The following is a 16,066-nucleotide window of genomic DNA, read 5'->3' on the forward strand; positions in this document are numbered from 1 at the left end:
CATTGCTGGTCAAGCAAAGATCCCACCGCCAACGCTCGAGCTGACCTAGCCAGGGCAGTGCTTTTGAGCGATGTAGGCTGAACCTTTCGGTGCGCTACGTTGGGATGAGATCAGGAGAGCCCCTCATGCTAGATGGATATCTCCGGTACTGGTCGGCCCGAAGAATTGCCGCTCATGTCAGATTGATTAGATGCTCACTATTCAACCAAGTCATCTCGGGAGGGGATGAACACCCACAAACGGATCTTGCGATTCGTCATAACAGAAGTCGACCTATATTGCGTATCTAAGAGTATTCATCACGATGGTATACATAGTAGTCGTGTTTGTCGAGGTCAAGCCCGAGTCGATAGAAGCTGTAAAGACGCGGATGTCGAAAGCTGCTGAAATATGTAAGTTCTCTAGTCTGACATACTTTCGATATCTCAAGCAGCTCGCTCAATGTATCGCACTTGGATGGAAACACCCAACAATACTAATCTCAATGGTGCATTGGCGCATATCATAGATGAGAAGGATCCAGAGACGTTAGAATTTTCATTACGCCAGGATATAAACAATCCACAGAGATTTACCATTGTAGAGCGGTATGAACGGGAATCTGTGAGTGATTTCAAACCTCGCCTAGACTCTTCTTGCCCATCTCATCACATGCACTGTTCCATCCACATCGGCTGATTGCGTACGTCTCTTGATGCGAAAATTATCCAACTTTCATCGGAAATGTAGTCCTTGACCGAGATCCACAAGAAAAACCCTATCTTCGCGGATACCGTGGCGTTCTTGCGGGCGAATGTGACCAAGCCCAACGAACCTCATTTCATCCATGCTTAGTCAATGTGTATTAGTGTCGCCTAGGCATTGAAGAGATTTGTCCATGGAAGAGGTCTCGCAAATCTGGAATCAACATGTATGCTGTACATCCATTTCGCGATCTGGCCATCAAATCTTGGATCTATTACTGCATTCAGAATGGAAATCTAACTTTTAACTAACAACTTTGTCTTTCAAGAACTACAACTACAACCCACTACGTCAACACTCTACTACAGCAACTACAACTATTACTATTGACGACTGCAACCGCTAACCACACTACAACATGATGTACATCGACCTGTCTCATGTTTCCAAAGCAAGCCAGCTTCGCCCAAACAACACCCCATGCCGAAGGCCATCCCTTACAAGTAATCTCCCAAATGATTCCCTTACCTCTATATACCTTGAAATAATTGTTTGCCATAACAACCCTTCCGCAACGAAGCTTAAGTCGAATAGCTAAACCGGTGAACCGTGATCAGCGCCATCCAACTCTGTAATCTGGGCAAATTATAAGCACTCACATGAAGAAAGGATTTTTCATATCGGTGGTATCTTCAGCACCTAATTCTTGACCTTTCCTTTCGATTTCTTCTTGGGTCAATCCCATTGCTTCGATCTTGGCTTGTTTTCTTCTGTTCGTCCAGACAAGGTACAATCTCCAGACAACGATAGTGACGAATTCAACACCCATACAAGCGGCGATGGCAATAGTTCCGGGGATGTAGTGTGGTGCGTCTTTGGCTTTCATCACTTGAGAACCGGCTACATTGTACAAATATCAGCCCGGTTCCGTCTGCCAGGATGAAGGGTCGACAACACACCGAATGGCACTTACCGATGTTACCAGTGCAGTAAGCGATGAAACACATTGAACTGATTACACTTCGCTTAGTTCTTCCAGCGGTGTTGGAGGAGATGAGGGACCAAGCTGAGAACATGGGGATGACAAAACTGATTATGACTCATCAGTACTGTATGTTTGTTATCTGCTTATTGGATGGGTCTAGAGATACTCACGTCACCGACATGAGGTACATTCCCCACTTGATCCATCTGTAACTGACGTCGGAGGGTAATAGTGCGATTACCAATAGCTGAATACAAGGGCGGTAAGGATTAGCTGGTCTGAATAAATAGGCTACTATCATGCTATAACTCACACCGACGAAAGGGAACAAACAGGATACCATCATGAAATACATTCTAGTACCCTTGATCTTGGTCGTGGTATATCCGACAACCACGAACCAAAGAACTGAGACGACACTTCGGGGAATGGTGTAGAGGATAACTTCAGACTCGGTGAAACCGAATGATTTGTTGATGACGGTACCTGTAGAAGTGTAACGGTGATCAGCACTAATGATTGCGTTGGAAATGCGATGAACCAAAACATACCGAAAGTAGTGAGAGAACCGTTACACTGAGAGGAGACACTGATTGTCAGCGTTGCATTGACTACAACATAAACAGATATGAACTCGAACTTACGACACAGGACATGAACGCATTGACGAATTGGAAATACATAACTGGGTCCTTGAACGCTTCAATCACTTGATCCCATTTCCAAGTCTTCCTACCGGTCAAATCTGTACCAGCATTATTGCTCATTACCCTAGCACAGGCAATCAATTTCTCTCTCTTTGAAAGCCATCGGACTTCGTTAGGGGTACCGAGCATGAACCAAGCGACCGATGCTGCCAGAAGTGTTTGACCACCCAAAAACACGGCGATACCTCTCCAAGCTGCAAATCCTCCTTCATGCTTTTCGGCTGCTTTGGCAATACCGTACATGGTCAGATCGACTACGATACCCCAACCAGCATTGGCAGATTGGAAAACCAAAGCTCGAGCATTGTGCTCTCTTGTAAGATACCATGATGCGATGATCAGGTTGAAACCAGGTGAGATGGTACATTCGAAAGCTCCCTGGAGGAATCGCAAGACCATGAAAGGTGCCCATGAGTGAAGGAATGCTTGACAAAGCACGATGATACCCCAACAGAACCTACACGAGAAGGATAATTAGGTCTTTTCCCCGCGGTCTCGTGAAATCATAATCACTCACATATAGATCGTCAAGGTTTTACCCATGTCTGTGGGTGAGAAGGCTCGTCAGAACCAACCAAGTCACAGATACAGACAAGACATAGCACTCACTAAATCTTTGGAGGACGACGTTAGATGGGAATTCGAAAAGACCATACGCGGCATCTACACTCAGATCCAATCAGTTGTCTGCCTTGAAATCTGACACTGACAACAAGGGACTTACAGAAGATGACAGTCAACAGAGAGTACTGGTTACCATGCATACCAGTGTCCTGTTGAACACCGTACAGATTCTAACCGAGACGATGGTTGTCAGCCTTTTCCTATCAAGTCGGCTTGAGGTGCCCTTCCAGCGCTCCACTCACCATGGTTCCGAGACCAGTCTTATCTGATTATGATATCGAAGTTAGCGTAGTGTCCATCCAAGTAATTAACGTGAAGCCTCACCTGTCTGTTGTATACCATACATCCACCACATGAGTGGGAGAAGAAGAAGGTCTGTTTTCCTTTTGACACGGTTATATTCTTCTTCAGTAAATTCGCTTTCTGCCAAAATCCTAAATACCATGCCATTAGATACATCAATCTTCTGACCATACTGTTTGAGCTGTGTGATAAGACACAACAAATGGACTTACGCTTCCTCTGCTACTCTGACTTCATTTACTGTTACTATGTTCCCATTCTCTGCGATGACTTGCTTGTCATCTGGGTAATCGGACACATCCATCACCGTGAGGTGATGAGGCGCCTTCTCATCGGTCTCGGTAGGTGATTTATCGTTATAGTTAATTTGAGACATTATGCTGGAATTGCGGTGGACGTAAGTCAACTGACGGATCTTCCAAGAAAGAGTTGAGGTACTTGAAAAGGAAGCTAAGGTAAGAGGTATATCAGCGCATTCACTTATATCGCACTGGCCAGTCGACGACTCTTATCTCTGAACAAGACATCCTTCGGACCTAACCGTTCGTGCAGATAAGGCCCAGCTGCAGCGGCCGCAATGAACGAACGGACCTTCCCTCTCCCTCGGGAAAATCACCTCGCCTAAAAAGGGTACTATTGCGATCCTCCAGAGGGTCAGGTGCCATATCCAGTTGACGAGAAGGGATATACACCGAGAAGATAAGAGATGATCCCATTCGAGGGATTGGCTTATGAGTATACTGTACGTGAGAAGGTTCAGGGGTTTCCACTGGTACAAAGGCACAGTATCCTTCCGTGCAGCCTTCATGAAAATAGCCGCCACGCTGGAGAAGGGCCACATGAAGGCATCACAGGTGAAGAGAGAGATAAGGAGTGAGGTGACTTGTGTTGAAATACCGATATACGTTTATGATCGGCTATATCCTGCATTCGAGATTCTCCGTGAATCACCTTGACCGCCCGCGGAGAACCATTGGGCACGAGTACTGGAGCAGGATCTTGGAAGAGCAATGTCTGCGAGAGACGGTCAATAATACCAAGGTAAAGTTTCACAAAAGGTACCAATGCTCTGTGATTAGCGCTATTTTAGTAAAATGCCAAGACCTGCCCACATGTGTTTAGGGTGTACGAGAGATAAGGAGCAGTTGGAAGAGATAAGAATGACGGTATCCGCCGCTTCTCGTCATCCGTTATCGGACGGCAAGGCCGGTCTTGTAGGAGGATGACTTTTGAGTGTAATGATAACCACTTGCAAGGTCGCGTAGCGTAGCGGTATGGAAACACCTATGTTTCAAGAGCAAGTTGGAACCGCCAGGACTCTTAGGCTTAGGGATCCTGGTATGATATCGAGATACGTTATCTTGATGTTACATTCAGCACATTGATCAGTGCTGAATAGATTTCGTTGTCGTGCAGCGAGATCGGTATGTTCTCTTGTGGAGAGCAATACCAAGCGAGGCTAAGTTCAGCTGAGCAACCCAGGGTACTCACACCTGCTCTCTTCATACCTCTTAGCCTAGGATATGAGGACGCGCGATCAATTTGTGTGGAATCATCAGATCTGTCTTTTTGTTTCTTCCCAATTCAGACACTGCACATTGTCTCAGTCGTCGTATAACATCTACATAAGTCATTCCCCTGTTGCAGTAGTTTTGAATTTGGCGGAATGTCAAGGATCGCGTAGCTTAACGGCTAGGGCCATCTAGGTCTTAAGATCCTTCCTAGTCCTGTCCCCAGGATTGGACATTACGTTCGATTCCTGGATCAATTTGATTTTCCTGCCATTGAGGTTTTCTGTCAGGATTATCTTTCATTGGGATAGACAGAGTATTTGTCTCAATGGTTCTCTTATCACCGTTATGTGGTCTGAAAACATACAGAGGTGTTCGCTCATTTAGGGTGCCCCACCTTATCGACATTTCACTAGCATTTGAGCTTGTGATCTGTCATACCGGCTGAGATTGGGGGTCTGAATTGTTTCCGAAAGGGACACGCGATCAAAACTTTTTAGTCTCCAATACGATGAGACGATGTATAAAAAGATGTATATCTTACTGGTACGTGAGACAGCCATACGTTCAACGTTTATATAGGTGTTTATATGTAGGATAGATCAATCGCGTAGCTTAATGTGCTGGACCACATTCGGCCCGAGTTACACATTCAGTCAGATCATCATCGTTCAACGATCGATACGATCGTATAAGGTCGAATATCGACCTTGTGACTTTAATAAGGAAAGCGTCTTGGTCAATCTCAACAAAATCAAGAGCATATATGCTTGACGTCAGGTCCTGACGTTAAACCGCCAAAGGCGGTTGGCTGACTGTGGAATTTGTATACTCCTTGAACAAGAGGAGCGCGCGATCAATCCTTTTGTTCAACAATTGTTTTTTAAGGTTCTCTCAATTCGAAAGATACCCTAAAAGTCGCTGGATTTGCCATTTGACTATGAGTCGAATCAACGATGCAAAACAGTTTGGTGAGTTAAGTGGGGTTTCTGCTTTGAAAACACCGTTAATTGACTCCCGTAACGTGCACATCAGCCGTTACACGACATCGTATCATCTTACGCCATGAAGTAAGCCTATACGAGAGAGGTTTACTCTGCTTGATAATGATACACACTCATATACTCTCATAGAGCTCATACGACGCTGCATCCCGTCAGATTTGCAAAGTTAAGATGAGTATCGCTTGGTCAGTACCAAAGTCGGGGACGAGCTGGGAATCCCGAGTGGTGTAGTTCTTTTTGTTTGTTTGTTTTTTAGCTTTTTGCGTGAGCAGGAGCTGAAATGGAAATGCCTTACTTGATTAGTCCTAATGTCATTGATAGTCATATATCGATTCGGTCGCAACTACGTGACGGAGAGCTACACCCTTCATAGTACAGTAGTAGTCTTTACGCACAGACCCGCTTGCCACTTTACCCCCAAGCCCGTTATACAAATTACCGCTCGGTCCTCTCAGAGGGGTTTATAAACCCATTCAACACCTATATACCGATCGTGTAGCGTGTAGCTCAGGGGATGTGGAGCGCCTTTCTTAGTCTTAAGTAACATCCTGGTTAACCTTTATTCGTCATCTTGGATAATGGATAACGTACATCCGCCAAGAACATCGATGTGAAAGACGTGGGATGTTTGCAATTGGGATAAATCATGCCACCAGGTCAAGCCTAAGTACTCACAAAACAGAGTAACGTGTAGAAACACCCAGGTCAATTTACTTAAGTAACAAAGTCTCGAGAGGGACGCGCGATCAAACCTTTTTGGAGGATCGCCATCGCCACTTCGTTTTTGTTTCCTGCGTTATGTTCAGTAGTCAGGTGTAGAATATAGTCATGAAGCCTACATGAGGAGCAACCGGTTGAGGGTATCATTTTGGCAGGTTTGTTCGATTTGATTGGGTTGCTGGAAATGTTGATTGGTTAGTGTGTCGAGTGATGTAAGCCGGACTCAGGCTCTGGAGATGATGCGGGATACCTCATCCTTAAGAATCGACATTTTGCTTCATGCATCTAGGAAAGGGTTCTCTTCTTACCTATAAGTCAGTATTACACCGTCAGTGGGACGAGGTGGTGTTCGCCACATTATGTGGACAATATTCATAATTCAGTCGACTATATAAACCCAATTTCCAGTCCACCATTAATCGCGTAGTATAATTTGAGTCTTCGTTAAGTGGTCCGAAATTGTTCGTACCACTGTACGATGAGGCTGGTTACGATGCTTAAGTGATGTTCGTAGCCGCGCGATCAATCCTGGTTTGAATCATTTTTGGATTGACTATCAAAATATCTTTTTGTGAAAAATACACATGACCTCCTTTGTTATTGTTCCAGTATATAAGGCTTGAAATCATCCTATCGATCAGTCGCGTAGCATAATCAGCAATTGTTACCAACAGCGTACCTCAAAGTCTGGTATCGTCGAGGATGAATAATCCTCGAAGGTATCGCGCGATCAATCCTTTCCCTTACAATTTCCAACATATATCTTTTTATGGATTATACACATCCCTTCCTTTTGACTCTGACCAACGTTTTTTTACTCGTCATCCTCGTGTTAACCGTCAGATAAGTATATAAGAGTTGATAGTGACTCGATTTATCAATCGCGTAGCATACTCTGCACGCAGCAGCCAATCGGTATGATCTCATAAACTGTTTGGGGTATTAATGAGATCATACCGGTTGGCTCCGTATGGACCTCGAGGCTGGATAGGAAGCCTCGAGATCGCGCGATCAAATCTTTGCTGATATCTCGTTCTTTTCTTCTTTATATCTTCTTTCTGATGGATGACAAATGTCAGTATATGATCCATATCGTTCCTTCCATTCTCGTTGGGTCATGTCCACTGATCATTCTAGTTGGTTTATTTGTGTCTTGGTTGTGATCAGTAAGAACTTATTCACCATCAGTATATGTCGATGCACCCGCCAAGCTGAATCATCATGCTGTGGAACTGTTGAGCTGATAAACGTCGTGAGAAGATAGCATGAGAAAAGTTAATCCCCATTCAACATTGTCGTCCCCATCATCGTCAATCTCACCACCATGCACTGACCCAGCCGAAGAAAACCGACATGCTCTACAATTGTAACAATTGGGGAGAGTGCCATATTATGTAACGTGTCGATCGTTTTAATTTAACTCACGTGTTTCGGTTGCCTCCACTCTTCGCGGTGGGGAATTTGTTTGTACCGGGTTGTACCATCATCCCCAAAGATGACCGTCATGCTGATGCTGATGGGATTTCAGAAATTATCGATTACTGTCGACACACACGGTGCTGGTGATAGGTTACGTACCGTCATCATTCAACTTTCATCTTGCATTCACCTCTTCACCTCCTTCTATTCTATTCCGTCGTCCTCTTCCTTCCCATAATACAATCGACAGCTGTTGGGATCACGACACCTGTAACAGCTAACATCACTCCCTTCTCCTCTTAACGACCCTCGTTTCCCGTTTATTTGATTTTTGGGCATCTTGTCTGTAGCAACTTCAATTCCCTTTGCCCAAAGGACCCTCACCTTCCCAACATGTCCGTCGTTAACGGGACAGCTGCCAATGGTCAGGCAGATCAATATGACCACGCCAGAGTAGCTCACTTCATCGGTAAGTCGACAATGTCAAGCACGGACTCGAAGTGGAATAGACTGATCTGTGAGCTGACGATATCTTCTTGAATCAATCTCCAGGTGCCAACAGCCTCGATGTAGCCACTGCTGGTAGAGTAACGGACTTCGTGAAAGCTCAAGGAGGTCACACTGTCATCACCAAGGTCCGTATCCTCACTCTCATCCATCTCGTCAAAAGGGGATACTAACAGTCTGTTGTAGGTCCTTATCGCCAACAACGGTATCGCCGCCGTCAAAGAGATTAGATCCATCAGAAAGTGGTCATACGAAACCTTTGGTTCAGATCGTCAGATAGAGTTCACTGTCATGGCTACTCCTGAAGATTTGAGGATCAATGCAGAATATATTAGAATGGCAGACCGATACGTCGAAGTACCAGGTGGTACCAACAACAACAACTATGCCAACGTCGATTTTATCGTTGATGTAGCTGAAAGAGCTGGTGTACATGCCGTATGGGCTGGTTGGTGAGTATATGTCAACTGCTTCAATCACACAATGTCGCTAATGGTTGATATAGGGGTCACGCTTCTGAGAACCCTCGACTTCCTGAAACACTTGCCAAATCAAAGATCGTCTTCATCGGTCCACCAGGATCAGCTATGCGATCATTAGGAGACAAGATCTCTTCCACCATCGTAGCTCAACATGCCGAAGTACCTTGTATGGCTTGGTCCGGTACTGGTATTTCAGATACCATGCTCTCCCCCCAAGGATTTGTCACTGTACCAGACAAGGCTTACGCCGATGCCTGTGTAACATCTTGGGAACAAGGATTAGAAAAGGCTGAGAAGATCGGATGGCCCGTGATGATTAAAGCCTCAGAAGGTGGTGGTGGTAAAGGTATTAGAAAAGTGGAAGATCCAGAGAAATTCAAGAATGCTTTCCAGGCTGTAGCGGGAGAAGTTCCAGGTGAGTACTTAGTAATCCTCACAGTTTCTTAAACACCCTTTTTGTCAATTATATCACGCTTATCATCTGACAATCTTCTTCTAGGTTCCCCAATATTCATCATGAAACTTGCTGGATCTGCACGACATCTTGAAGTCCAACTGATGGCCGATCAATACGGTAACGCCATCTCTCTTTTCGGTCGAGATTGTTCCGTTCAGAGACGACACCAAAAGATCATCGAAGAAGCCCCTGTCACCATCGCTCGACCTGACACTTTCGAAGAGATGGAGAAAGCTGCTGTACGACTTGCCAGGCTCGTCGGTTATGTCTCAGCTGGTACCGTCGAGTATCTCTACTCCCACTCCGATGATTCATTCTACTTCCTTGAACTCAATCCCCGTCTTCAAGTTGAGCATCCTACTACCGAAATGGTCAGTGGATGTAACATCCCTGCTATCCAACTTCAAGTTGCAATGGGTATCCCCTTACATAGGATCAGGGATATCAGAACTCTTTACGGTATGGACCCCCACGGTGTCACCGAAATCGACTTTGATGGTACCCGACCTGAATCCGCCAATACCCAGAGAAAACCCAAACCAAAGGGTCACGTCATCGCTTGTAGAATCACTGGTGAAAATCCAGATGCTGGTTTCAAGCCTTCTTCCGGTAACCTTACGGAGTTGAACTTCAGATCCAACTCAAATGTCTGGGGTTACTTCTCCGTTTCTTCTGCTGGTGGTCTTCACGAATATGCGGATTCCCAGTTCGGTCATATCTTCGCTTACGGTATGGAACGTAGTGAAGCTAGGAAATCGATGGTAGTTGCTTTGAAAGAACTCTCGATCCGAGGTGAATTCCGAACCACCGTCGAATATCTCATCAAATTGCTCGAGAAACCTGAATTTGAGAACAATACCCTTACCACTCAGTGGCTCGATGGCCTTATCGCTGAAGGTATGACATCTGAACGACCTGATCCAGTGGTCGCAGTTGTTTGTGGTGCCGTCGTCAAAGCTCACATCGCATATGAAGCGTCCCTCGCCAAATACAAGTCTGTCTTAGATAAAGGTCAAGTACCATCCAAAGATACCCTTCAAACCTTTTTCAAGAGCGAATTTATCTACGAAAACGTACGATATTCCTTTGCTATGGCTAAAGCATCGCTCTTCTCCTTCACTCTCTACCTCAACGGTGGTCGAATCTTCGTCGGAGCTAGAAGCTTGAGTGATGGCGGTTTGTTAGTATCACTTGAAGGTGCTTCTCATACCGTTTACTGGAGAGAAGAAGTCGGTGCTATGGTTCTTTCTATTGACTCCAAGACAACTGTTATTGAAGATGAGCAAGATCCTACCCAACTCCGATCTCCTTCTCCCGGTAAACTTGTACGGTACCTCGTCGACTCCGGTGATCACATTGATGCTGGCGATGCTTATGCTGAAATCGAAGTTATGAAGATGATCATGCCTGTCACTGCTAGTGAAAGTGGTATCGCTCAATTCATGAAACAACCTGGTCAGACTCTCGCCTCAGGTGAACTTCTCGGTATTTTGACTCTTGATGATCCAACCAAGGTTAAATTTGCCAAACCTTTCGAAGGTATCCTCCCCACTTTCGAGCTCAAGAATGGTCGATACGGCACCAAACCCCATCAACGACTCAGAGAACACCTTGAAGTCCTTTACGACAACCTCCAAGGTTTCGACAACAGTGCTTCTGTCTCAAACTCCCTTCGTATCGTCGAGTCTGTCTTGAAAGATGCCGACTTACCTTACTCCAACGCTCAAGAAGTCATGTCTACACTGAGCGGTCGAATCCCTCAAAAGCTTGAAGAAGAGATCCGATCTATACTCGACTCTAGCCGAGCCAAGAACCTCGAATTCCCATCACTGCGATTGAAACGGACTATCGATCTCTACATCGATGACAACGTGCCACCTAAAGAGAGAGCACAAGTCACTGCTGCTATTTCCCCTCTTTCAGTGGTCATTGACGCTTTTGCCCATGGACTGAAAGTCCACGAATGGAGAACATGGGCCGACTTACTCAACTACTTTGCGGATGTTGAAGAACCTTTCGCAGACACAACCAGAACTGCTGAAAATATTGTGCTCAAGTTGAGAGAAGATAACAAGGATCTCGATGCTGTCGTCAAGCTTGTTTTATCCCACAGCAAGATTGCTCTCAAGACCAAGCTCATCCTCGCTTTACTCGATATCGTTAAGGCTGAATCTCCACGAGCGTCCATGACCCCTGAGAGTCACATCAACGAAGTTCTCAGTCGATTAGCCGCATTGGAGTCTCGACCTGCTGCCAAGGTAGCTCTCAAGGCTAAAGAAGTATTGATCGTTGGTTCTCTCCCATCTTACGAAGAGAGACTAGGTCAACTCGAACAGCTCCTCAAGGCTTCCGTCACTACCAGCTATTACGGTGAACTTGGTTCTGGACACCGACTTCCTTCCGCTGACATGCTCAAGGAGGTTACCGACTCTCGATACACGGTCTTCGACGTGCTCACTACTTTCTTCGAACACGAAGACCCTTGGGTCGCTCTTGCTTCTCTTGAGGTGTACATTAGAAGAGCTTACCGAGTCTACAACGTCATGCATCTTGACTACGAAGTTGGAGAAAACGGTGAACCTCACATCGTCACCTGGCGATTCAAGCTCGGTTCTCCTCAATCCGAACCAGTCACTCCTCGTGTCGATTCAATGAGAGATTTCACCCGGATTGCTTCCATGTCTGATCTCAACTATGTCGTCAACACCAAGACTGAACCTACCCGATTCGGTCTTATGACTTCCTATAACAAACTCGCCGACCTTGAAGACGGATTCTCCAAACTGTTGTCGATGTACGCTCCTTTCAGCCATGCTGAATTTGCTGAGAAATACGGTAGCGACGCTAGAAGCCCTCATGTCATGAACGTAGCTTTGAGACTCTTCAACGGTGACCAGGAACTTACCGATGAACAGCTCAATGAACGATTCCACGCTCTCGCCAACCAGTACGCCGATAAAATCACCAGCAAAGGTATTCGAAGAGTCTCGTTCATGGCCTGCAGAAAAGGTCAATACCCATCGTACTTCACCCTCAGACCTACTTCCGATGGATCATGGAAAGAAGAAGAGGCTATCAGAAACATTGAACCTGCTCTCGCTTATCAATTGGAACTCGGACGATTGGTCAACTTCAAGATCACTCCTCAACCTTCAACCAACAGACAAATCCATGTCTACCACGCTGTTGGCCGAGAGAATACCTCTGATGTTCGATTCTTCGTTAGAGCTCTATTGCGACCTGGTCGATTCCAAGGTCAAATGCAAGTCAAGGAGTATCTCATTTCCGAGACCGATAGATTGGTTGGGGATATCCTAGATACATTGGAAGTTGTGTCCGGTCAAATCAGACAAGCCGACTGTAACCACATCAGTGTCAACTGCGTCTACTCTCTCAGTGTATCCTTTGACGATCTACAAGAAGCTCTTGCTGGATTTATCGAACGACATGGTAAGAGATTGTGGAGATTGCGAGTCACTCAAGCCGAAATAAGAGTTGTCATTGAGGATGAGGAAGGCAATCCATTGCCTATCCGAGCCTTCATCGAGAACGTTTCTGGTTTCGTCGTCAAATATGAAGCTTACCAAGAAGTCACCAACGACAAGGGTAAATCAATCCTCAAATCCATCGGGGAACAAGGTCAATTCCACCTTCAACCTGTCAACTTCCCATACACCACCAAAGAGTCTCTTCAACCTAGACGATACCAAGCTCACGTGATCGGTACCACTTACGTCTACGACTTCCCTGACCTCTTCAGACAGGCTGTTGACAAAGCTTGGCGACAGCTCACCCAATACCTCCCTCACGTCAAAGTCCCATCTGACCTTCTCCAAGCCTCCGAACTTGTACTTGATGAACACGGTGAACTGCAAGAAGTCAATCGACCACCTGGTCTTAACACTTGCGGTATGGTAGCATGGGTCTTCACCATGAAGACACCGGAATACCCCAAGGGTAGAAAGGTAGTCGTCATTTCCAACGATATCACCTACCAAATCGGTTCTTTCGGTCCTACCGAAGATGAGTTCTTTTACAAAGCTACTCAATACGCTCGACACTTCGGTCTTCCGCGAGTATACCTCTCGGCCAACTCTGGTGCTCGTATCGGTCTCGCCGAAGAGGTCATGTCGTTGTTCGATGTCGCATGGAGAGAACCTGGTAAACCCGAAAAAGGTTTCGACTACCTCTATCTCACACCTGAGAAACTAGAGAAACTCAACACCCTCGGTGCTGGCAGTGTTATCACCAACGAGATCGAAGTCGATGGTGAACGAAGACACCAAATCACCTCGATCATTGGTCTGAAAGATGGTTTGGGTGTGGAGTGTCTCAGAGGATCAGGTTTGATTGCTGGTGAGACCTCAAGAGCATACGATGATATTTTCACCATCTCCATGGTCACTGCTCGATCGGTCGGTATCGGTGCTTATCTCGTTAGACTTGGTCAACGTGTGGTACAAGTCGAAGGTCAACCTATCATCTTAACTGGTGCTCAAGCTATCAACAAGGTTTTGGGTAAGGAAGTGTATACCTCGAACATTCAATTGGGTGGTCCTCAAGTAAGTGATGCGTTTGGCGATACGAAGGCACATTGCTAACAGTGTGCGATAGATCATGTACAAGAATGGTATCTCTCATCTTGTTGCTGCTAGCGACTTGGATGGTGCCCTTCAGATCGTCAACTACTTGATGTTCATTCCTGGTGAGTCAGATGTGTCACATGCAGACGGTCTTTACTGATATATGAAACAGAACGACGAGGACGAGCTATCCCTATCCTTCCTACCGGCGACCCATGGGACAGAAACGTCGAATGGAAACCCACCAAAGCCGCTTACGACCCCCGAAACTTCCTTGCTGGTTGTTACGAGGATGTAGACGGTGTGAACACATGGAGATCTGGTATCCTGGATAACGGAAGTTTCTTTGAGACTATGGGTGGATGGGCTCAAACCATCGTTACTGGACGAGGAAGACTTAACGGTATCCCCGTAGCTGTTATTGCAGCTGAGACTCGATCGATCGAAAGAGTTGACCCAGCCGATCCAGCCAATGAGAACTCTCAAGAATCAAGAGTGTCACTCGCTGGTACCGTATGGTTCCCTGATTCTTCAAGAAAGACCGCTACCGCTATTGAAGATTCCAACAGAGAGGGATTACCTTTAGTCATCTTTGCCAACTTCCGAGGGTTCTCAGGAGGAATGTCCGATATGGCTCAAGCGATCTTGAAAGAAGGAGCTAAGATTGTTGATGGACTTTCATCATACAAACATCCTGTTATCGTCTACTTGGTACCCAATGGTGAATTACGAGGAGGTGCATGGGTAGTATTGGACCCATCGATCAACCCTGAACATATGACCATGTTCGTTGACAATGACTCGAGAGGTGGTGTGTTAGAACCTGAAGGTATAGTAGAGGTGAAATACAGAAAACCAAAGGTACAAGCAACGATGGCTAGATTGGATCCCGAATATGCGGAACTCAAGAAAGCGGTTGAGAACGCCAGTGCATCCGCCGAAGAGAAGGCTGCTGCTACTACGAAACTTGAAGCGAGAGAGAAACATTTGGGTCCTGCTTATCAGTCGATTGCCCTTGAGTTTGCTGATTTACGTGAGTCTCATTCTTCAGCTCTTGAATGCTTCAGTGATAATGCTAATGCGGATATCAACAAATAGACGATCGAAGTGGACGAATGAAAGCTAAGGCCGATTGCATACCATGTGATTGGGAGAACTCGAGAAGAGCCATCTACTGGTCTTTGAGAAGGAAACTGAGTGAAGTTGTGAGTAATCTCAGCTGGGATAAGATAGTTAAAATGCGGATCAAGCTGATGATTTTCTTGTGCTTAGCGAATCATGAGGAAACTCTCGACCGCCAACCCCAACCTCACTTACCCCGAACGAAAAGAACTGCTATCTCAATTCGTACCATCTGATATTGGGTCTGATTCCGATGTCGCTTCATACATTGAGAAACAATCAGACAACATTGAAAGTTTCGTGCAATCCGTTAGGGATGATTATTGTGCTGAGACTTTGGTTTCCTGGGCGTGAGTATCAGTCTCTTTCGTCAGTTTGTCAGGGAGATGATTGCTGATTATGCCATTTCACTTTTCTACAGCTCAAGTAACCAAGAAGGTGTGATGTCTGGATTCAAGAGGATCTTGGAAGGTTTATCACCCGAACAGAAAGCTGAAGTATTAGCTGAGCTTGGTGTTACCAAAGCTTGATTGTGTGACATGTGATTCGAGTGGTCGTTCTTTTTCATATCATTGGCATTTTCTTTTCTTTCTTCTCATGTGTACATAATGAATACCCATTTCCCCAATTTTTGGTTCTACTTCTCCCTCTCTCGCATATAGATGGTCTATCAGGTATAGGTATAGGAACAGGAAGTATATATACAAAATATCAATATGCACGATTCATGTCTTTCTCTTCTCTCTGTTGCAGTGCGATACAAGTGGAATGGATGGATAGTGCCACAATTGATTTCCGAGGGATGCAACGCCGATAATTGATTCCGTCCCTCATAATAATTAACTGTGGTTGTCTCTGTTCTGCCAACTCGTGCTTTTTCATCTTCCCATATCATCCCTCTGCGATCTAATCTAATCAAGTCAGAATCAACAGACAGAAACCGGTGGAGGGTGACCAC

The 16,066-nt window shown here is 45.6% G+C and overlaps 3 protein-coding genes across 3 annotated transcripts; 2 read left to right on the forward strand and 1 right to left on the reverse strand.

Annotated features, from left to right (window-relative positions):
- Positions 1–304: 304 nt before the first annotated feature.
- Positions 305–834, forward strand: V865_004994 (uncharacterized protein; the record flags this gene model as incomplete). The annotated part of the gene is made up of 3 exons (XM_066228767.1): positions 305–392; positions 509–603; positions 730–834. The coding sequence occupies 3 exons, from the start codon at positions 305–307 to the stop codon at positions 832–834; spliced, it is 288 nt and encodes a 95-aa protein (XP_066084864.1).
- A 505-nt stretch (positions 835–1,339) lies between these two features.
- Positions 1,340–3,679, reverse strand: V865_004995 (uncharacterized protein; the record flags this gene model as incomplete). Its single annotated transcript, XM_066228768.1, has 12 exons — positions 1,340–1,584; positions 1,658–1,773; positions 1,840–1,916; positions 1,983–2,155; positions 2,221–2,245; positions 2,314–2,833; positions 2,894–2,921; positions 2,986–3,039; positions 3,101–3,170; positions 3,243–3,265; positions 3,325–3,434; positions 3,516–3,679. The coding sequence occupies 12 exons, from the start codon at positions 3,677–3,679 to the stop codon at positions 1,340–1,342; spliced, it is 1,605 nt and encodes a 534-aa protein (XP_066084865.1).
- Positions 3,680–8,350: 4,671 nt separating this feature from the next.
- V865_004996 (uncharacterized protein) lies at positions 8,351–15,638 on the forward strand (the record flags this gene model as incomplete). The annotated part of the gene is made up of 10 exons (XM_066228769.1): positions 8,351–8,426; positions 8,510–8,592; positions 8,651–8,916; positions 8,970–9,361; positions 9,446–13,965; positions 14,018–14,108; positions 14,159–15,019; positions 15,085–15,191; positions 15,259–15,458; positions 15,530–15,638. The coding sequence occupies 10 exons, from the start codon at positions 8,351–8,353 to the stop codon at positions 15,636–15,638; spliced, it is 6,705 nt and encodes a 2,234-aa protein (XP_066084866.1).
- Positions 15,639–16,066: the final 428 nt, after the last annotated feature.

This window comes from Kwoniella europaea, chromosome 1, assembly GCF_036810445.1.
Source record: "Kwoniella europaea PYCC6329 chromosome 1, complete sequence".
Lineage (NCBI taxonomy): Eukaryota > Fungi > Basidiomycota > Tremellomycetes > Tremellales > Cryptococcaceae > Kwoniella > Kwoniella europaea.